Source organism: Aspergillus brunneoviolaceus (genome assembly GCF_003184695.1).
Source record: "Aspergillus brunneoviolaceus CBS 621.78 unplaced genomic scaffold BO95scaffold_108, whole genome shotgun sequence".
Taxonomy (NCBI): Eukaryota; Fungi; Ascomycota; class Eurotiomycetes; order Eurotiales; family Aspergillaceae; genus Aspergillus; species Aspergillus brunneoviolaceus.
This window is the reverse complement of record NW_020290838.1, coordinates 38319-59254: the sequence shown is the minus strand read 5'-3', so window position 1 is coordinate 59254 and position 20936 is coordinate 38319. Positions and strand designations below refer to the sequence as shown.

The 20936-nt window shown below is 53.2% G+C and overlaps 7 protein-coding genes across 7 annotated transcripts; 4 read left to right on the top strand and 3 right to left on the bottom strand.

Moving 5' to 3' along the window:
* Nucleotides 1-183: 183 nt before the first annotated feature.
* BO95DRAFT_376250 (GTP-binding protein YchF) lies at nucleotides 184-3378 on the top strand (the record flags this gene model as incomplete). The annotated part of the gene is made up of 5 exons (XM_025583189.1): nucleotides 184-258; nucleotides 505-1062; nucleotides 1294-1828; nucleotides 2601-2634; nucleotides 2919-3378. The coding sequence occupies 5 exons, from the start codon at nucleotides 184-186 to the stop codon at nucleotides 3376-3378; spliced, it is 1662 nt and encodes a 553-aa protein (XP_025436706.1).
* A 291-nt stretch (nucleotides 3379-3669) lies between these two features.
* BO95DRAFT_400945 (RIC1 family protein) lies at nucleotides 3670-7127 on the bottom strand (the record flags this gene model as incomplete). Its single annotated transcript, XM_025583853.1, has 5 exons — nucleotides 3670-4526; nucleotides 4572-5044; nucleotides 5095-5362; nucleotides 5413-6804; nucleotides 6864-7127. 5 exons carry the CDS (start codon nucleotides 7125-7127, stop codon nucleotides 3789-3791), a joined length of 3135 nt encoding a protein of 1044 aa, XP_025436705.1. The 3' UTR covers nucleotides 3670-3788.
* Nucleotides 7128-9462: 2335 nt separating this feature from the next.
* Nucleotides 9463-11051, bottom strand: tim44 (protein translocase subunit TIM44; the record flags this gene model as incomplete). Its single annotated transcript, XM_025583187.1, has 2 exons — nucleotides 9463-10138; nucleotides 10198-11051. 2 exons carry the CDS (start codon nucleotides 11049-11051, stop codon nucleotides 9463-9465), a joined length of 1530 nt encoding a protein of 509 aa, XP_025436704.1.
* Nucleotides 11052-11298: 247 nt separating this feature from the next.
* BO95DRAFT_448144 (mitochondrial 37S ribosomal protein uS11m) lies at nucleotides 11299-12619 on the top strand. Its single transcript, XM_025587785.1, has one exon. It carries the CDS (start codon nucleotides 11515-11517, stop codon nucleotides 12217-12219), a length of 705 nt encoding a protein of 234 aa, XP_025436703.1. The 5' UTR covers nucleotides 11299-11514; the 3' UTR covers nucleotides 12220-12619.
* A 253-nt stretch (nucleotides 12620-12872) lies between these two features.
* Nucleotides 12873-17344, top strand: BO95DRAFT_400931 (putative VPS9 domain protein). The gene is made up of 3 exons (XM_025583852.1): nucleotides 12873-13211; nucleotides 13286-13535; nucleotides 13600-17344. The coding sequence occupies exons 1-3, from the start codon at nucleotides 13134-13136 to the stop codon at nucleotides 17178-17180; spliced, it is 3909 nt and encodes a 1302-aa protein (XP_025436702.1). The 5' UTR covers nucleotides 12873-13133; the 3' UTR covers nucleotides 17181-17344.
* Nucleotides 17345-17793: 449 nt separating this feature from the next.
* BO95DRAFT_457595 (uncharacterized protein) lies at nucleotides 17794-18293 on the top strand (the record flags this gene model as incomplete). The annotated part of the gene is made up of 3 exons (XM_025588490.1): nucleotides 17794-17904; nucleotides 18071-18153; nucleotides 18239-18293. The coding sequence occupies 3 exons, from the start codon at nucleotides 17794-17796 to the stop codon at nucleotides 18291-18293; spliced, it is 249 nt and encodes an 82-aa protein (XP_025436701.1).
* A 252-nt stretch (nucleotides 18294-18545) lies between these two features.
* On the bottom strand, nucleotides 18546-20527 carry BO95DRAFT_376166 (alpha-N-arabinofuranosidase; the record flags this gene model as incomplete). The annotated part of the gene is made up of 7 exons (XM_025583186.1): nucleotides 18546-19444; nucleotides 19517-19616; nucleotides 19672-19760; nucleotides 19825-19839; nucleotides 19892-20004; nucleotides 20167-20361; nucleotides 20421-20527. The coding sequence occupies 7 exons, from the start codon at nucleotides 20525-20527 to the stop codon at nucleotides 18546-18548; spliced, it is 1518 nt and encodes a 505-aa protein (XP_025436700.1).
* Nucleotides 20528-20936: the final 409 nt, after the last annotated feature.

Here is a 20936-nt window from a genome sequence, read left to right as displayed (position 1 = left end):
CATCGCTCCGCAGCTGGTCCTGCTTTGGCCTCGCGCCTGATCCAATCTCAATCTCTCTTCCTCAACCCCTCCTCCTCTTCCTCCTCTTCCACCTCTGCTTTCTCCCCCTCCTTCTCCTTCTCCTCCCCGCTCTCCTTCCTCTCCCGCCGGTCCTATTCCAGCAAGAAGAAGAAATCCTCCAAAATGCCCCCCAAGAAGGCTGTCGTGCAAGAGAAGGTCCTTCTGGGCCGCCCAGGAAATAACCTGAAGAGTGGTATCGTATGTGAGCATTGACCCCACCGACTAATTTTCCTTTCTGCTTTTTCCCAAATCTTTTTTTGACCCTGCCCGTTCTGCTGCCCCTCCCAGCCTTCCGAATTTTTTATCCGTTCCCCTTACCCTATTTAACCTCGCTTCCCATGCATGAAAAAAATTTCTTCCTTTCTTTTCTCCCGTCAACACCATAATTCCCACACAATCCTTTGTAGGAATTAAGGAACACAAGATGGTTTAACATCTTTCTAGGTTGGTCTCGCCAACGTCGGCAAGTCCACTCTCTTCCAGGCTATCACGAAGTCTACGCTGGGTAACCCCGCCAACTTCCCCTATGCCACCATCGACCCCGAGGAAGCTCGTGTCATCGTCCCCGATGACCGCTTCGACTGGCTGTGCGAGCACTACAAACCCAAGTCCGTGGTGCCTGCCAACTTGACCGTGTATGATATCGCCGGTCTGACCCGCGGTGCCTCCACTGGTGCTGGTCTCGGTAACTCGTTCTTGTCTCACATCCGTGCCGTCGATGCCATCTTCCAGGTCGTTCGTTGCTTCGACGATGCTGAGATCATCCACGTCGAGGGTGACGTCGACCCCGTTCGTGACTTGAACATCATCAGCGAGGAGCTGCGCGTCAAGGATATCGAGTTCGTCGAGAAGGCGCTCGAGGCCCTCCAGAAGCAGACCAAGCGTGGTGGTCAGACTCTGGAGATGAAGAAGCTGCGCGAGGAGGAGGGCACTGTTGCCAAGGTCCTCGAGTGGCTGCGCGAGGGCAAGGATGTCCGCAAGGGTGAATGGGGCCCTAAGGAGGTACGTTTTATCATTCTCCCCTTTGGCAATTTTTTTCCAGCCCTCCTACCCATTATTATGATGAATAAGAGCATCGCTCGAATATAACCCAGCTCGTCGAGTGGCCTCATTTTATTTACAACGCAGAGGCCACATTGAGAGAAAATCCTATCTGATGATTTACTTTTTTATCGCTATTCATACCGAATGTCGCGTGATGGAAATAGAGTGCTAATCAGTGTCGCTCTATAGGTCGAGACTATCAACCCTCTCATGTTGTTGACGGCTAAGCCCGTTGTCTACCTGGTCAACCTGAGCGAGAAGGACTACATCCGCCAGAAGAACAAGTACCTGCCCAAGGTGTTCGAGTGGATCAAGACCAACTCCCCGGGTGATCCCCTGATCCCCATTTCCGTTTCCTTCGAGGAGCGCCTGACCCGGTTCGAGGACGATGCCGCCGCCCTCGAGGAGTGCAAGAGCCTGAACACCAAGTCCGCCCTGCCCAAGGTGATCACCACCATGCGTCAGTCGTTGAACTTGGCCAGTTTCTTCACCACTGGTACCGACGAAGTCCGTCAATGGACCATCCGCAAGGGTATCAAGGCCCCTGCCGCGGCCGGTGTCATCCACACCGACTTTGAGAAGACTTTCATCCAGGCCATCGTGTACAACTACGCTACCCTGCGTGAGTACGGCGACGAAGGCGCCGTCAAGGCCGCCGGTAAGATCATGACCAAGGGCAAGGATTACGTCGTCGAGGACGGCGACATCCTGCTGATCAAGGCCGGTGCTGCTCGCAGCTAGATGTAGTTGTCGGGTGAAAACGGCTTGTAGCAATTAAAAATGAAATTGTTATGAATTATCAACTGACTGTGTCCGAGTAAATGTGTATGTAGAAAAGGTGCTGCTTGTGCCAGTCTGCTACAAGTACTGCATCAAACGCTATATCTCACCAGATTGGCAGCTCACCTACTTCAGGAGCTACTCACGTAGGTTCCTACACGGCTCTGGACGCGGTTTTGTACGGGATGCTGGTTGCGTCACTGGCTAGTGGTAGAACTACTTGCGGTCTGTTCCATGTATAACCAATTACCTTCTGCATTATTGCCTTGAAAGTGATGTGATGTGTTTGATACGGACCACGCTGTTTCTCGCCCTCGCCTTTCGTATGATTTAACTCTAGGAGGATCTACGCATTATGATACGATCGGAGGTACAATCAACAAAGATGAGGGGGTTAGGACGAGCTGGAAGGAAAAGATGGCTCATTCATGGACCAAAGCACCATCAGTCGTAGCTTAGACTGCACGGGTCAATAGAAATCAACAGGAACAGCCAAAAGCCTACGTGAAAGAAGCGCCCAAGCAGTGGACTACTCATACTTTGAATGATGTCCATCGACGTGCTCGTCGAGTTGGGAAACAGAGGATGCGCGGGAGAGAGAGAGAGAGAGAGAGAGTGTGTGTGTGTGTATGAAACACGTGACCCGTCGCCTTCCCCGCAATGCCCACCTGCAGATAATGCCATCCGCCGCCGCGATCCCAACAACAGGTTCCGAGAATCCACAGCATCAGACACCATGTTCAAGAAAGAGTGAGTTCGTTCTGCAGTTGGGAGGGACAGGATTTCCCTACAATGATCGCAATTTCCAACATCAATTCCCCCGCTTCCACCAATACAATCAAAGAAATCCTTCCTCAAGGGAAATCATTCTTACCCCGCCTACCTACCTACCTACCTACCTACCTTTTCCCAAACCACCTACAAGCCAGCCCACCGAACTCCCGATCCCTCCTAGCACCCTTTACTTCCTCCATTGTATAAAACCCCCAAGCTAATGATTCGATATTTCGGTAACGTGACAGAATCCCCCCGAGCAACCGCTCGAAAGTCAAATCCAGCGTGCAGCGCGCCCTGCGCCAACGCTTCCTGGAGACCTACCCGGGCTTCGAGCCGTACATCGAGGAGGTCCTGCCCAAGAAAGCCCAGCTGGATGCCGTGAAGCTGTACGCGACCCCCCCTTCTTCTTCTCCCAGCCTAGCTACCCCCCCACCCCGCAAGTCAGCTAATCAAAAAGCAAAACAGCCCCGAAAGAGCCACCCTCTACAGCATCGACTCCACCCCGCTCTTCTTCCAACCGCTCGACGGCCCGCCGATCCCGCATCTGAAGCTTCTGCACGCCTACCCGGACGCCCTGCCGACGGTGCAGATCGATCGCGGCGCCATCCGGTTCGTGCTCTCGGGCGCGGCGCTCATGGCGCCGGGCTTGACGTCGGCGGGCGGGAAGTTGCCGGACACCGAGCATGCGGTGGAGGCGGGGCAGGTGGTGGCGGTTAAGGCCGAGGGGAAGGAGACGGTTTGTCTGGTCGGGGTGTTGAAGGTCGGGACCGAGGAGATTAAGGCGAAGGGGAAGGGGGTCGTTTTGGATGAGGGGCATTATCTTGGGGATGGTCTTTGGAGGATGGCTTTGGATTAGACTTTTCACCAACTGGGATGAGAGGGGTTGGAGGGGGCGGGGGGAGATCCGGGGATCAGGGAAGGGGTTTAGATGGTGAGGGTGTGGTTGGGTTCGGTTACTGTTTATGTCGAAGATGAGTGCACGCTTGTATTCTTGATACCATTGCTTTGCAGCTGAATGGATGCATTGGATTTCTCTGTTCTTGGGGTTTGATGTTCATGGGATTGAGAGAGGGGGAAAGGCTCGTATATACATATCCTCCGAGATTCTAACTTTACACCGGATGTGATCACTCCAGTTCGGGAGGCCGCGGGGACAGCGGCGACGTCGGCGATAGCGAGGACCACGACGGCGTCCGCATCGCCAGTCCCAGCCCCTTCACACTCGTGCTGGACCCGTTCATCCCCATTCCCGCCCCGGGCAGCTGGAGCCCTCCATCCCTCAGCCCCGCGCGGGTCACCGCCCGCTGTAACATCTCCCCCGTCTCGTCCAGGGCGATCAGGAATCTCGCCAGCTCCGCGCACAGGTCCCAGTCGTTCTTCTTCGAGGCCAGGTACATCAGCCGGACCACGTAGTCCTCGATCGGAGCGTCGTGGTCGTCCGCATCATCCTCGAAGGCTTGCAGCACCAGCAGATACCCCACGGCGGTCTTGAGGGACCCGAGCTTGAGGGCTTGCTCGAAGAGGTCCTTTGGCGACGGGAGGTAGGTGAACAAGGTGCGCCAGGAGCGCAACTCCGTCTTGCGCGTGCATTGGACCACCACGTCCAGGTACACCTTGGTGGGTAACGATGCTTGTAGGAAGGAGATGACTATCGGCAGCAGTGGCTCGTGTTTCAGGGAGGGGTCGTCGACCTTGCTGTCGCGGCTCTGGTTGTCGACCTCATCGTCCAGGACGTGGTGAAGGAGGATCTCGAGGGCGTGCGGAAAGTAGGATAGGTGGGAGAAGTGCTGGCACAACGACAGCGCTGCAGGCATGTCGCGCTGTGTCAGACTGTGCTGAAGGAAGTACGGCAGGAAGAGGTGTGTCTAGCAGAGTTAGTGCTGCACCGGCGTCACTGGGTGGAAACTCACCCTAATGGCGAACTTCAGCACGGAGAAGGTGACATCGCGTCGCTGGGTCATTTCGGCTTCCACACCAAGCACAATTCCCTTGTTCAGGAGAACAGACAGCGGATAAAAGTCCAGGGGTACCTCCAGGGGTTTGGATGCCTCTTCCCGCTGTAGAACGTCCTGCACATCCCCCCAGGCGATGAGCTCTTTCCCACAAAACGTCCATAGCGAGTCCCTCAACGAAAAGTCGCTGCGGTACATATTCAAGGCCATTTCAGCCGATGGACTGGCCGGGAGGGACTCGTCGACAGGCGCAAAGTTGAACGATAATTGATCTCGCATCAGGATATAGTATTCGACATCGTGGGATACCACCCGCATGTCGTATTTCAAATCGCCAGTCTCCGAGAACGATGGCTGTAGCAGGACCAAGTTGCCATCAACCAAAAGAAGTACAGATGCCACCTTGACATCCTGGGAAGGGTCGCCGTTCCCTGGTCGCTTTTTATTAGATCTAGCTCTCGCAAGGTGCTGGCACACTTACGCATTTGGTCTTCGGGCAAAATCCAACTGATTGCCCGGACCCTGGTTGGCGCGCGCACAATCCCATGAAATGCAATCTGCCCAACGGGCACCAATGTTATTCGGGAGTGAGCTGAATTGATGATATAGTGATAAAGAATATTGTCGTATGTATAAACGAGCAGCGAGTCCTCGCCTGATGCTCCGACAAAGACGACTGGCGAAGGTAGGTATTCAATGTGTAGGATGGATTGATTGTTGAGAGGCATTTCCCGCGAGTACAACCGCAACTTCGCAGTCGATCAGTATAGCCGCGATCAGACATCGATGGCACACTTACCTCGTAAGATCCGTCATTGTCAATGGCGGCGATCAGAATGTGTCCGTACCAGCACATGCCCCCGCGTACCGCGAAGGAATTCTCAATCTTGGGATCCTCGAACACTTTCCAACGTCCGCTGTTGACGCTGTAGTGTGCAAGCCCTCGTCTGCCCGCGATAGCTACATATCTCCCATCCTGTGAGACAACACTAGAGCGAATCGGCCACTGTGAGTGAAGGTAACTCGGAGGATATTGAGCATGATGCCACAGCGAGTCCTTCCCCGAAATGGTCATAAGATCGGGTAGATCATGGCCACGGTAGAGGATAACCTCGGTTCCAGTTTGCAGCAGGCCTCTAGCCAGGTTCGCAGACGAATAACAGCCTGTCAAAGCGCTCCGTGCTGTCTCCAGAATCCACAAGCGACGGTCGTTCTGGCCTGTAAGTATGATTTCTGACCCTCCACCGATCCAACAACCATGAGAGGTTCCAGTCACCCAGTTCTCGCCGTTTGAGTTAGCAAGAGATCGGTCCGCCGCAAAGCTACTCTCTCCCGACTTCCCAAAAACGCTCCATGTTGTCCAACCATGCTTATACCCAGCAAACAGGCAATAGCCGTCTGGCGAATAGCTCATAAATGTAACACTGCCCGTCGTGGTTGGCGAAGCCGGGAGTTGTAGTTTGTGCGATAGAGGAACATTGCCCAGGTAGTCCTTGGCTGTGTAGACTAGGATCTCTCCGTTGGCGCAGCTCACTGTGAGCAGAGAAAATCGTGCATTAACTACTACCTTGACGGCTCTCTCGCCATCATTCTTGGGGTCATGGAAGCAATGGCCTTGGAACAACTTCCTGGAGTCATCCGAGTCCTCTGGGGCTCGCTGCACAGCATACGCCTGTCCCTCGTTGGTGACCCATATCAGCAGGTTGATAGCACGATCATACACCATGTCCGTGATTGATGTGCGCTTTGAAACCCCCAGAATCCGACTAAGAAGTTCTGACTTGGTTTGCGAGCCGTCCGCATCCGGGTTCCAACGAATGCATTGGATGGCCGCAGGTTTGACAGTTGCGACAACGAGCTCATTATCAAGTGCGAGGGCCTTGGCGATTCCCGACTCTATCTTGATAGCCATTCGGAAACGTATGCTGACATCTCGAACGCCAGTGGCCTCTTCCTCCGCGGCTAACCGAGCGAGCGTCTGGCGGCGGGTTGAAGTCGAGGTAGATTGATCAAAGAACTGTTGATATACACGGGTATTAGGGCTAACAGCGATGGTATAGGTAAGAAGATATCCGTTCAGCGTCTGAGCAACAAGTATATTCGAGTCGGGATGCATCAAAAGGGCCACGTTGGGACCATAGTTCTCCAGCGAAGAGGCGGACCGAGCAACGGCAGCAACAACGGCGGTAGGCTATATTACCCGTCAACATGCACGCTCTACCCAGCAAGATCAGCAAAAGCTTCACTTACTCTTGTTTGCCAGAGAGCGATCGACGAACTGGTCGTTGTCGCAAACATATAACCACTGCGAGAGACACAAAGGCCGGCAAGAGGCTCGTCAGCCCACGCCGTCTCCGCAATGGCCGGTTTGTCACGGGCATTTTCAATGTTCAGCGCCTCCTCCTGTGCCGTAGGATTATCGTAGTTCAGGGATTCGTCGTCGTCAGATGTGAGAACCGGTATTCCAGGGCCATTGATCGCATAGACCCGGGGGACTCCATAGGGCCAGTACATGGCTCGGTGCAGGCGCGAGAGTCACGGGGTAGAGGAGCAGCTTCACATCGAGTCATCTTCGGTTGAGGCTAGAACGTTAGATTGCCGGACTCGAGACAGAGATTCCCCCGTATCTGCCGACCATGTCCGTTCCAGTAATTGTCCCGACTGCGCTGTAGATTTGATGGATTGTCGTACCGGAAGTTAATATGAGCTGGAGGGCAGTCGAGAGCACGGGGGCTATCACGTGCAGGTAAGCTCCCGAAGCAAACAAACCAAACAAGACTAAGGGCCCCCGCATCCTAAATTCCGCCTCCCCGCCGACTCTTTTGGCCAGCAAGATAATCTCCTCCCCTTTCGCATTGATACCCAATCTGCTCACATCATGGTACGTGGGCCCCTTTTAGTGTTTCAACTACATACACTCCCTTCTCAACTTACTTTCTGACGTGTCTTATCATCTAGGCTCCTACAGAGTCCAAGAAGCGCTTGGCGCTTGCTATCATCGACTTCCTAGGTGCCAGCTTGAAGGATGGCACTCTCGGTGCCGATGACGCCGAATCCATCGAGATCGCCCAGTCCTGCATCGCGGATACGTTCAAGGTTGACTCCTCCGACGAGGCGGCTGTGAAGGATGCTCTTGGTGGACAGTCTCTGGCCAGCATCTACAGCGTCTATGAGAAACTGCGGAACAAGCCCGCTGCCGGCGGTGCTGCGACTGAAGGGAAGCCCCAGAGCGGCGCTCCCACTCCGGAATCCGACAAGCTGAAGTCGGAGGGAAACGCCGCCATGGCGCGCAAGGACTACAGCAGTGCGATCGACTTGTACACCCAGGCTCTGGCCATCGCCCCCTCGAACCCCATCTACCTCTCCAACCGGGCTGCTGCCTACTCCGCCGCCGGACAGCACGAGAAGGCGGTTGAGGACGCGGAGCTTGCCACCGCCGTCGACCCCAAGTACTCCAAGGCCTGGAGCCGTCTGGGTCTGGCTCGTTTCGACCTGGCCGACTACCACGGTGCCCTCGAGGCCTACGAGAAGGGCATCGAGGCTGAGGGTAACGGCGGCAGCGAGGCCATGAAGCGGGGTCTGGAGACCACCAAGAGAAAGATCGAGGAGTCGCAGCGCGGTGCGGAGCCCCCCTCTGACGCCGTTGATGATGCCGCTGGCGCCTCTCGCGGTGCCGGCGGTATGCCCGATCTCTCTTCCCTCGCTAGCATGCTCGGAGGCGGTGGTGGCGGCGGCGCCGGCCGCGGCGGTATGCCCGATCTTAGCTCTATCATGAGCAATCCCATGTTCGCCAGCATGGCCCAAAACCTGATGAGCAACCCCGATGCGCTCAACAACCTCATGAGCAACCCCCAGCTCAGACAGATGGCTGAGAACTTTGGCCGCGGAGGTGGTATGCCCGATATGTCTTCTCTGATGAGTGACCCAAGCATTGCCGAGATGTAGGTTCTCACCCTATCATTGCTTAAAGTGGACAGACACTAATCTTGTGATATCAGGGCCCGGAACATGATGGGCGGCGGTGCTGGACGGGGAGGCCAGTAATGACTAAAACCATCTTCTGACGCCCGTGCAACTTTTATTTTCCATCACTTGCGAAAGAATATTTTCCTTCAAATTCACTAAGCTCGTTGGCTGCATTTAGCTTCATTTTTTCTGTAACAAGCTTGAGGACCTTTCTGATCTCGAGAAGGAGAATAGAGACTGATGAGCGATACGCACACTTCTGAGTGAGAAGCGTAATATTCTTTTTCACATTATATTCACAAACTCTTCGACGAGCCTCGATCTGTAAGCCCAAGCCGTTGAGGCATCAAGCCCCGAGTTTGGCCTCAAAGAGCTTCTGTAAGATCTTCATCCTGAAGAGGCGGTCCTTCAGCTGAAACTGGGTAAAGGGTAAGGGGAACTGAGCTAAGTACTGACGCAGATGCAAAAATAATCATCAGATGAGTGGAGGAGGATTTTGCCAAACACAACACGGGACGCCCCGAAACGCCGAAAAGAAACAAGTAACCCGGGCCTCTTGTGCCCGATCAAGGTCTCTCTGAGACAACAACTCCCGAATCCAGAGATAGCAAGCTCGCCAGCATCTTTCCTGAAACGAATTGGCCAACGGAAGGGGGGAATTTGTGCGTGATTAATCAAGTTACATTCACAGGTAGTTGCAGTTCATGAAGCGCCAGTTCCGCCTGGCCTCTATTTAGAAAGGTCAATATTGTACAGTCGGATATGATATCAAAACATTCGAGAAGAGTAAATAAGAAATTCATGGACCGATGATCAGAACAACGGAGATATTGTTGAGAAAGGAGCAGGGTGGTTTAAGTCAAGAGAGCCGGTTGAGGGTGATTTAAATGTAGTCACGAGCAGCCTTCTGCAGCTCGATCAATCTCCACCCACGGGTCTCCGGGTTGTTGACATCCTCAGGTATCCGAGTGAGACCGATAGCGTAAGTAACCAGCTGAACCTTGTCTTCCATACCGGCGGCGAGTTCACCAGACTTCGCGTTCTTATAAACGTGGACCTCCTGTGTACGGCAGGTCACAACGAACACGGGAATGTCACCGGGGTCCAACATGCGAGCATGGGAGACGTCAACTCCACGGATATCGAGGATACGACCATCGGATTTGAGACCGAGGTTAGTGTACTGCTGAGCGAGTGCAGCATAGACGTTGAACTGAGCTTCTGAAAGCCAGAGCTTGAGGGTTTCGACATCACCCTTGACGTAGGCATCGAGGACCTCGGGCAGGATATATTCACGCATCTCCCTCAAGAATGACTCCATCTGGAAATTGGGGTCCATCTCGCGGAATTTCTTGATGACCTGAGCCGTCTCGTTCTCGGCGAAGAAACCAGCGACACGATCCGAAATGCTGCGCGCAGTGGTGATGAGAGGGTTTTCCGACTCGTCGTAGGTGTTCTTGAGAGTGAAGAGCTTCTGCATCATAGGGTTCGAGTCCTTGAAATCACGCCACGACTCCTTCCAAGCAGCGTCCTTGTGGAGTGTGACGTTGGTTCCCGCGCTGAAGAAACATAAATGTCAGATGCAGGTGGTTAATGGATGACAAGAGAAATGACTCACTTGGGATCTTCCACCATCGGCTCGCTGCGACGACCAGACTTGGCTTCCATCTCTTCGCGCAATTTCCTCTGCTTCCGGCGCTCCTCCTTCTCGACCCAACCACCATAGCGAGAGCTGCTGCCGTCATCGATGGCATCCTTCACGCCTCCAACGGCAGTCTTGTAAGCCTCAGTTTCGCGAACAGGTCGCGTGACCTTCTCGATTCCGGAACCAGTGGCGTTGACACCCTTTCTAATACCCTTCACCACGGGCGTGTTCCACGTCCAGGAAGCGCTCTTGCCGATGGCCTTGCCGGTGTGCTTCAACGCGGTGGAAGTCTTGGAAGTCGCGGCCCCAGAGGCAGCTTCGTAGGCGGCACGAGCCCGCTTGACGTTCTCGTTCTCAGTGAACTGGTGAGCGGAGGACGCGAGGGCCTTGGTCGACTCATTCCACTCTTTTGATGCCTTGAACTCGGTTTGGAGAGTCTCCCTGAAGACTTGCCAGGGAGTCTTGTCGCCATGGGGAGGGGGAGGAGGGGCGTCCTTCTTCTCGCCCTCCTTCTGTTCTTCACTCTTTCCCTCGCTCGATTCCTCTGACTGTTTCTCCTTTTCTTGCTGCTGCTGCTGCTGTTGCTGTCTGAGGGGGGTGGCAACATGGAAGGACCTGGTCAATGGCAGAGCGGCGTAGGGAGAGAGAAGGTGAGGGAGTGTTGTGCGCTGTTGATTCAGAGATGGAATGTTCCGTACTGCTGGCGATGTCGAAAAGGAGCAAGTCTGCACCAAGGAGTGCTGGCTGTAAGCAGTCTTCAGGCTCGGGACATAGGTCCGTAAAGTGGCCGCCCGCGCGGTGGCGGACATTTTGGTAGCGGAGATCATGCTATACAGAAGATAAACCACCAAGACTATAATTAACCCAAGGTCCCGAAAGATGGAGGTTTATATGAAGAAAAAGGCCCCGAATGGGTTAGGGAAGGGAAAGGTTGGAAGGGTAGAAGTGAACTGGGGAAGAGGAAGAAGCGATGTCGGCAGTTGCTCTAAAGGGAAAGGAAAAAGTCGAGATGCGAAAATGCCAAGCATCGATAAAATTCGGCCCTCTTCCGCCGCCCTTTCGTTCCGGCCCAGTGTTGCGCCGCTCGGCAGTGTGTACAGCGCCTACAGCCCATAACCAACGCTTGCCTTCAGTTCATTGCATCGGGTCGACATCTTGTTTCTCGCTCTTCCGGTGATCAATTAGTCGTGTACCCCATCGCGTTCACCGAGAAGTCGGTCCAGAATCGTCCTTCAATCAGCAAAGCGCCTTTGCGCAGCAACAACATCCTCCGCGTCAAGTTACACCAAGATGAACACATCCTTTGTCAGTGCCCTCACGAGGGCGCTGCCGTCGATCGGCAGACCTCTTCAGCTTCGGATTTCTCCTCTCAGTTCGATAAGGCCATTCTCATCGACTCCGGCGAAACCGGCGAACACCTCTGGAGAGGCCCGTGACTTGGAAAGGCAGATTCTGGGTACGAAACCCAAGGTTGCCAACTCCGACAACCAAGCCTCTACGCTCGATGATCTCTTCGGCTCTACAGGCCTCAGCCGGTCTTCTGAGAAGACAACCTACAGCTTCCAGAAGCTGCAAGGTAGCCTGGAAGCCGAGATGGTCGGGCAACCTTATGTCGACCGGTCTCCTCCCTACAATCTCCATGTTTATTCCCACAAGCACAACACGATCTTGACCTTGACTCGGCCCAACGGCAATCCGATGATGTCTCTCAGCTGCGGTCATCTTGGTTTTCGCAAAGGTGGACGTGCTGGTTTCGACCCGGCATTCCAGTTGACCTCTCATTTCTTTGCCCAGATGCAGGAACGGGGATATATGATGGAGATCAAACGCATGACACTCGTTTTCCGCGACTTCGGACTTGGCCGGGACGCTTTCACCAAGGTCTTGCTGGGTAATGAGGGGAAGAACATTCGAGGCACGATCTGTCGCGTATCGGATTGCACCCGCGTCAAATTTGGTGGAACGAGAAGCAGACATGTACGGAGACTGGGTTAGGAGATTCGCCGCTTTTGGGAGTTCTGTCTGGAGCTATAATTTTTTACTCGACGCAAAATATCAGGGCCCGGATTAGCTGGCGGGGAAAGAGCAAGGGTACAATGCTGTAATACACCAGGTCTGTATGCTGGTGGAGTTCTCTGGATTGAAAAGAGCGTCTCTCTTCTCAGTGCTTGCAACGAGATTGGCTGCAGATTCACAGCACTGAAACTATTACCGTCTCGACAACCTGATCGGGAGACGATGAGGCCTTGCGCTACCGACGATGTTCTCTTTTCGCCTTTTTCGCCTATTTTCGCCTATGTATACTATCTATTGTCAGCCTATTACTGCGACTTGGGACATTTTCTATATGCATTAAACCAATATGAACTGTGTAAATACAGACAATACTATGTAGACTTCCAAGTTGATTGTTGGACTGCTTTCTACTTCTTACATACTACATAGTACTAGGTATTCACTATCAGGCTGAATCTAAGATACCAGGTACTGCAACTTACCTGTAGGTAAGTACTAACTACTAAGTTAGTTACAGTAGGAGGTAAATGTGGAGGATACCCAAAAGGGGTCTAGCGCGGAGAGCTCCCCGGGCTGCCACCCTCCGTGAAAGCTGTTGTTGGCTGAATCTTTACCACATTCCTGCCTTGCAATCGTCATACAGCTGCGTTTCCTTCGTTTTTGCATCTCTGACACCATTCCAGCACTGTCTTCTCCCTTACAGCGTACTATTCCCGGCATAATCGTTGTTGATAAAGGCTTCGTTGTCACCTGCGGGCGCATGCGCCGGAGCTGCTCATCTGTGACGATCCAGCAGCGGAGATCGCCTCCCCCCCCTCTCTCTACGAGACCGGTCTAGAAGGCTTGATGAGTGCCAGAGACCTTGAGCCGGGCCGTCGTCCAAGACCGTTTGGATGCACCCTTTAAATCCTTTCCTCCGTGCCTTCTTCCGAAGCACTGTTCCGGGCCAGTGTATACCCATCGAGAATCATGTATGTTTCCGTTCCGGACAGCTTGGCCCGCATCTCACATGCCCAGCCCGTCGTTCTCACAATTTGTCGTATAGGTCCTCCTCGTGCCCGTGACAGAATCTCTCGTCGGGTCGCGCGACCGCGAGTCCTCCCTCTACTACTCGGATCTGGTTGTTTCGGAAGAATTCCTTGGGAGCCATACCTTGCGTATACCAGTCGCTACCGGGACTGGTGGGGGGAAGGATGACTCGAATATACGGGACAGCAGAGGCAAGGCCAAGCAAGTGACAACGGTAAATGGTCGCACCGTGATTATCAAGGAGAATTCTGTCTACAGCAATAAAGGTAGAAGGAGACCCCTTCCAGATCTGAGATCCTGTTTGCGCTAAACAATTGTCCGTCTCTCAAGGTTTCAAGTCCCTAAGCCAAGCTCAGTTGGTGTCTGATGCGTTGTATTACCCCAACAGCAACGACTCCCAGCGATGGCTTATTTATTACATCTCCCGCCCATTGATCGGCTCGTTTGACCCCGGAAGGATCATTACTGCTGTGGTGCCAGGGGCACAACCAAAGATCAATGCCGTGGGCAATGGAATCAAATCCGGCGAGCCAGTCTCCTCACCACAGAAGAAGGAGATCAAAACATTCGGAGAATTGCTGGCAAACTTTCCGATGATCGCTAGACAGATGCAACCTGGCTTGGAACGGCTGTTCAAGGAATTTGGGAAAGAACTCGGAAAACCTCTACCTCCACCACCATCGCGATCCCCTGTGATGTTTGAAGACTACGAACGCAAGCAGAACCGTGAATCATCTTTCAATGAGGCTGCTTCTATTCGCTCCACACGCAGCAGGGAAGGACTTCCGTTCAATTCCGAGGAGTACTTCGAGGATGACGAAGACTTAATGCGTCGCAGCCTCGAGACAGCGGTTACTGCTGCCATTGATTTGTTTCGGTTGGTGGACAAACAACAGCTGTCTTTCCTCGGCGCCACCACCGATCTTACTGGCCCATTAGTCGAACGGCTCATTGAACGTTATGTGGCGGAGCAGGTGCATGAAAACTTACTCTTCCCTCGACTCTGCAAATTTCGACTGCCGGAGGATGCCGAACTAGACTCCCGAATCCGGTACATGGAATATGTTGACATCTCTCAAGTGGGTATTGCGGTGGAAGGGGGACGGGAGGGCAAGCGGGAGTTATTGCAAAGGCTCGGCAGAGCAGTTGAAGAATTCCGCAAAATGCTCGATGCCAAGTGCCCTCACGACATGTTGAATACCTTGCTTGAGACGGTTAAGATCCTGTCCTACCCTGGCAGCTATGACAGAACAGAGTCGCACTCGTCAGAAAAGCAATTTGCGCCTGTGACCATCAACGCAGATATTCTCGTCTCGTTGTTGCTTGTCGTTGTAATAAGATCTCAAATCAAGAATCTACAGGCCCGCTTGATGTACATGCAACACTTCATCTATATTGATGATGTTGACAGTGGTGAAATGGGCTATGCACTGAGCACGCTTGAGGCTGTTCTTACTTATTTGGTAACGGATTCCGCCGGCCTTCGAAGAGCGAGTGTCAGGAACAAACGCTTATGGAATGCCACCAAGCACGGGCGCGTTGTTGACATGAAGGCAATCCTGGAACCGAACGGGGATCAAGAATCTATTGATGACATCCCTTGTGAACCTGAAGAAAGGGTGGTGGCTTTCAAGACAGGAGACGACGAGGACTCGAGCCCTATTTCCCATTTGCCTTTACCAATACGTGGTGGCGTGTCTAATTCATTTGGCGATGATGGAACGATAGCCCCTGGTGCTGACTCTGAAGCCCCCCCGCTTTCCCACGTCTTTCCCTTCCAGACATGGGCGAACATTTCGCCTCCAATCGAAGTGCGACGTCCCATCAAGAAAGTCTCAATGGACGTGCGTAGCCTGTCCGAGTCATCTGCCATATCGCTCATATCCCGGACAACTACATTGGAGTCCATCACCAGCGCAATCGAAGGCGATAGCTCTATTGAGACTCTGACCAGGACGCAGGATCCTTCCGGCGATTCAATTCCCATGATGGCGGTCGAAAGTCGCCAACCGGAATCTCTGAAATACCTACTTAGCCTGCAAGAGTATTACCCTCTGGAAGATATCCTTGAGGATTCGAACACAGAAGGCACAACACTGCTGAGTGCTGCAGTCCAGCTTGCTCACACTGACATTGTGGACATTCTGGTGGATTACCTTTTCAGTGCGACTGATAAGCACACTATCGCATCGTACATGCAGAAGTCCGATATGCATGGACGTACGGTTGCTCATTACTTGTTCAGCACCCCGTCAGTGATGCATAGGCTTGAGGGGCTCCTCCCATGGTGCCAACGGGACAAGCATGGACAAACACCACTCTTCGCCTTGTGCCGTTCTTACGACCATCCTGATTATAAATCAATGGTGATCGAAGCCCTGAACGCAGCCCAGAAAGCTCAAGGAGACGGCAGACCCCTGCGTCTTGACGAACATATCGACTCGAAAGGCAACACGTTGCTTCATATCGTTAGTGATCCCGAAATTACAGTACGGATCTTACAAGGATGTGATTGTGACCCCAATGCGACAAATGACAAGAGATTCACGCCACTCATGATGGCGAGTAAGTACGGACGCATCGACCAAGTCCGAATACTGTTTGCAGACGCTAGAGTAGATGTTCACCTCAAAGAAAGTCGCGGGTTAACCGCCGTCGAGTTGGCAAAGGACGATGAGGTTCGCAATCGCATTGATGATCTCATACTTTTGTCTACGCCTCCTTCCGTGTATGATGAGCAGTCGGGCCGAGTGACGACCGTTGTCCGCTCCTACTTTGTTGAAGATGCAACTGTTAGATTCATTCTAAAATCCGGTGCGCCTAATCCGACTGCAGACTCCCAGGAATCTCGACCTGCGTCAGGCACAACGTACACCGTTACGACATGTCGTCGCACCTTCTCGGATTTTGAGAACCTCGCCCGATGCCTTTCGACCGAGCATCCCGCTTCATATATGCCATCATTGTCAGACTTCCGCAGCCCGTTTCAGATCCATTCGAAGCCGTCTCGTTCCGTGCTTCATGATATGCAAGAAAAACTGGACAAGTTTCTGAAAGCCCTACTATCCCATCCGACCTTCGCGACCCACGAAATGCTCTGGGAATTCTTTCTTGTTCCGGAGCTGCAGCCGGACATGATGGCCGACAGATCGCACCGGAAGGCCCAAGTCCTTGCGGAGTCAATCATGGACGATTATGCACCAGTCACCCCGGAAAGTATGAGAGAGACCGAACAGTTTGTCTCGCATGCTCAAGACATGGTTCGTGCCATTCACGTGAACACTCGCAGTCTGATTCGTCGTGGCCACGCTCTGCAAAACTCTGCGTCTGATATGGCAGACGCTTTAGCTCTCTGCTCCACCTCCATCTCTACTCTTAAGGAACCGACGCAGGCACTCCCTCAGTCTCATGTCGAGGCATTTATCCGCTACGCTTTATGTCTCTCAACCTCATCCTCTGACTCATCCCCGCTACTCCAATTTGTCGCCGCTTTCACCTCCATTGACAACAACACCACAGCTGTTCTCGCCTCCCTCTCCCGCCCAATTGGGCTCATTTCCAATCTAGCTTCCACGAACAGAAACCTCTCTCGATCTCGCTCGTCCCTGCTCTCGTCTTCTCTTCCACGGAAATTCAACCTCAACTTTCCCGGACTAGAAGAGTCGCGACAAAAGTCCGTCCGTGAGTTGGAGAGCAAGATCCAGGAATCCGAAGCGCAAGTGGCGCGTCTCTCTCGCGAGATCACGTGGAACAAGGATGTAGTGGTCGGGGAACTCGCGGGCTGGACTTCTTGGCGAGAGAAGATTGGGCGGGACGCGATTCGTTCATTTGTCAAGGCCACTTTGGTCCGTGAGAAGGAACGTGGGAAGAGGCTTGAGCGGTGTTTGAGGAGTGTGCATGAGATGCAATAATGCGATGCGGCGTCGTTGCCTGCCTGCCTGTCATATTATGCCTTGTGGGGAAGTGGTGATGAGTAGTGGGGCCATGCAAACTACTTTTCACCAAGTGACTATAGATTATCCTTAACAATTCCATGTAGAAGCTACGGTACAGTCCGGTAATAAGTGAATCGATTCTTGATCTGCGAAGTCCTCTTACATAGTACTTTCTGCGCCAATACCAAGCTAGACAAAACCGTCTCCGTGCATAAGCACGTGAACCACCAGGTAATTACATAGCTGTATGCAGATGCTTACTCGTAGTAGTTATACCGTGTCTAACCCCGGATTGTAGAGGTGACGCCACATCCATCCGTCATCTCAACTATGATGTCATTTCAGATAAGTCAAGTCGACTCACAGGCAGGCAGGCTCTATACTCCCAAACTAAATATATTTAAACTCTCACTTCTACATCGCAGCCTAACCCCTCTCTTCTCCCATTTTCTCTTCAAATCACTTAGAAGTCTAAACTAGGAATATTCAACCCTTCAACACATCACTACATAACCCCTCTTCCACCTCAATAGATATATCTCTCACAGCCACCTAACGGAAACAAAACAAAACAAAACAAAACACCACCATGCCCCTCGTCATCCCCGGCATCAACAACACCAGCGGCGGCTCGAGCCAGGATGACTGGTCGCACAAACTAATGGGCAAGACCGTCACCGAGGGATCGAGCGACGTGAACGTGAGCTTCCCCTCCCCCCTCCTCCACCCTGTATTGCCCTGGCCCTGGCCCTGGACAGTTTCTTGGCGATATGACCCAGTTGAAACCGGACCATACCCTAAGCAACAACATCTAGACTTATGGGGGAAATAGAACGAACGCTAACCGTCCTCTTAAACTGGTGTAGTCATTCGCCAAGAAAGACCTGCCGGAGACTCATCGGATCGTTAAGCCGGGGGATGCGACGACCATGGATCATAACCCTGATCGGTAGGTTGATTCTTTTTCGTTTTCGGCGGGGAGGGTTGGGGGTCGTGTCTGGGAAGATGTGGCTGACATTGGCGGGGGATTACAGGTTGAATATCCATGTGGATGAGAGCGGGACGGTCCATAATGTTAACTATGGTTGAAGTGCTGGGGTGGATCTTTGGATGGGTGTGGATGATGGTTATGATTTGTGTTTGCTCGTTGCGGGCCTCGATGGTATGATAATATGATGGGATTTATGTACTGCGTGGGTTTTTAATGCTATATATGAATGAGGATGTAATATTGTCATTGACTTGGGGGTGGCCGTTTCGTTTCTATCTAATTTCGCAGTTGGATTTGGGGTTTGGGAGGGGAAAGATGCGAAGGTTGGTTTGTTTTGGGATGGGCTTGTTTTACTCAGCCTTCCAGCGCAGGAGAGTGAAGGAGTGCTTGGGGAAGACGTAGGAGCCCGTGGCTTCCCAGGTGCTCTCGGTGACGCCGACCTCCTGCTTGCCGTTCATGTTGCTGACGGCGAGGTTGTCGCCGGTGACGGTGAAGACGGCGACCTGGCCGGTGGGGCCGTCGAGCCGGGTCTCGAGGTCCCGGTCCTCGCTGATATTGACGACGGCGACGTTGACGTAGCCGTCCTCGCCGAGGGTGGCGCTCACGTCCAGCCAGGGGGTGTCCTTGACACTGCGCACCCACTTGGGCGAGGTCTCGCCCTCGTAGGTCGCGCTGGCCAGGTGCGTGCTGATGGTCCAGCCGCGCATGTACTTGGAGAAGAGGTACAGCGGCCACCAGGTGGTCTGCTTGGTGATGCCGTCCGGCGAGGTCATCAGCGGCGAGATGACGTTGACGCTCTGCGCGATGCACGCCATGCCGACGTCCTTGCTCTTGCGCACGAACACGTTCAGCCACACGGCCACCGCCAGCGCGTCCGACAGCGTGTACGACTCCTCGGCGCCCTTGCTGCCCTCGGCGCGGATCGGGTCCCAGACGTTCCACTCGTCGAAGCAGATGGTGGGCCGGGGCTGGGACGGCGGCACGTTGTTCTCGATCATGGCGAGGTCGATCAGCGAGGAGGTGATCTCGATGGCCCGCTCGCCCGCCAGCGGCGCGGTGACATTGGGGAGGTGGGAATCCGAGGTCGTGTACAGGTGGATACTGTGCATATCGATCAAGGGCACGGCGCTGGTGGAGAGCTCGGAGTGAGCGGGGAGAAGGCAGTGCTTCAAGGTGTAGTGATCCCACGAGGCAAACCCGGTTTGACCACAGAGAATTAGGACAAGACTAGGGTCGAGGAGCTTAAGAGCTTTAAGTTCGATCATTGTCAGTATCTTCGAATCATCTTGTAGTCATGTTTGAGATGCAAGGAGCTAGCTACCTTTGGCCCATTGGTAGGCTTTGTGGGCGTACGCTTCCTGAGTCATTTGCTCAACCTGCCATGGTCCCCAGACTTCGTTCCCGAGGGCCCAGTATTTCACCTGGATTGATTAGAATGACATATAAAGAATTATAGGCATGGACTATTTGACTTACGTTGTATGGTTCCTCACGACCATTCTTCCGGCGAAGGTTGGCATAGTAAGTGTCCCGGGTGCCGTTGCAGTATTCGACCCAAGCAAGTGCTGCATGAATGTGTTAGATTTGAGGCCCTAACCAGAAGGCTAAAAGTTATGGGGGGAGATATACCTTCATCAAGAGTACCTATAATACGATTAGTAAGGCTTTTCGACAATGAGAAAAGTCGGTCACTTACCAGTTCCAAAGTTCAGGCAGAGGTAGGGCTCGGTTCCGAGTACTTCACACCACTTCATGAACTCGTCTGTTCCGAATTGATTGGTCTCTGTCCCCAGCCAGGCCAATTCGGGCCTAAGCAGGGCAGGCTCGCAGTCAGTACAAAAGGGACATGCCAGTCGAAGCAATCCAAAACAGAGACAAAAGTCAAAGACAAATAAATGAAACGTGATCGAAAGACAGTAGGCACGATAGGAAGGCAAAAAAAGTGAAGCATTCAAGGCAGCGACAACATACCTGGACGGCCGGTTCTCTCTGGGGCCAACACCATCGATCCAGTGGTAGGTTGCCATAAAGTTGCCACCGGGGTAGCGGACGACAGGGATGTTTAGGTCCTTCAGGGCCTCGATCACATCTGTTCTGAAACCATTCTCGTCCGACAGCTTGTTTCCCGGGTCGTAGATGCCCCCGTAGATGCATCGACCCATATGCCTTTTCGGAGGTGTTAGCCGCACTATTTCACTGGGGCTGTAACCAATCCGGGAGCTTACTCTGTGAAGCCAGCATAGATGTTGGGGTTGATCTTGGAAATGCGCCTTGTTGGATGGATGGAAATACTAGGCGCATCCTGGTCGTTAAGCTTCGTGAAGGTGGTCATGGCGGCAAAGGGAAAATAGCAGGAAAGAGAAGGTTGAGAATCGCGAGATCCGATTGGTATGAAAACAAGAGAAAATGTACCCAAGGGACTATAAGCAGGACTCTTCCTTTGCCCGAAACACACTCAATCAATGTATTGTTGTTGACCATGGCAGAGAGAGCCCGGCAACTAATATTAATGTGCTGAAGCAATGGGGAGCGGGCAGGATGAATCGGGCAAATCCCCTGCGGGGTTGATCCGGAGTTGTACCGAACTCAGAAGAGGGCAGGCCAGCAAGGATGCATGATGGGGATGCAAGCGAGAGGTTTCGACGCCGTTGGCTTGGAGGATGAAGCCGAGGCAACGCCACGGCTAATTTCCGTCAATCAGCATGCGTCTCTGGAGTGGAAGTTGATGTACTGCCATCCCG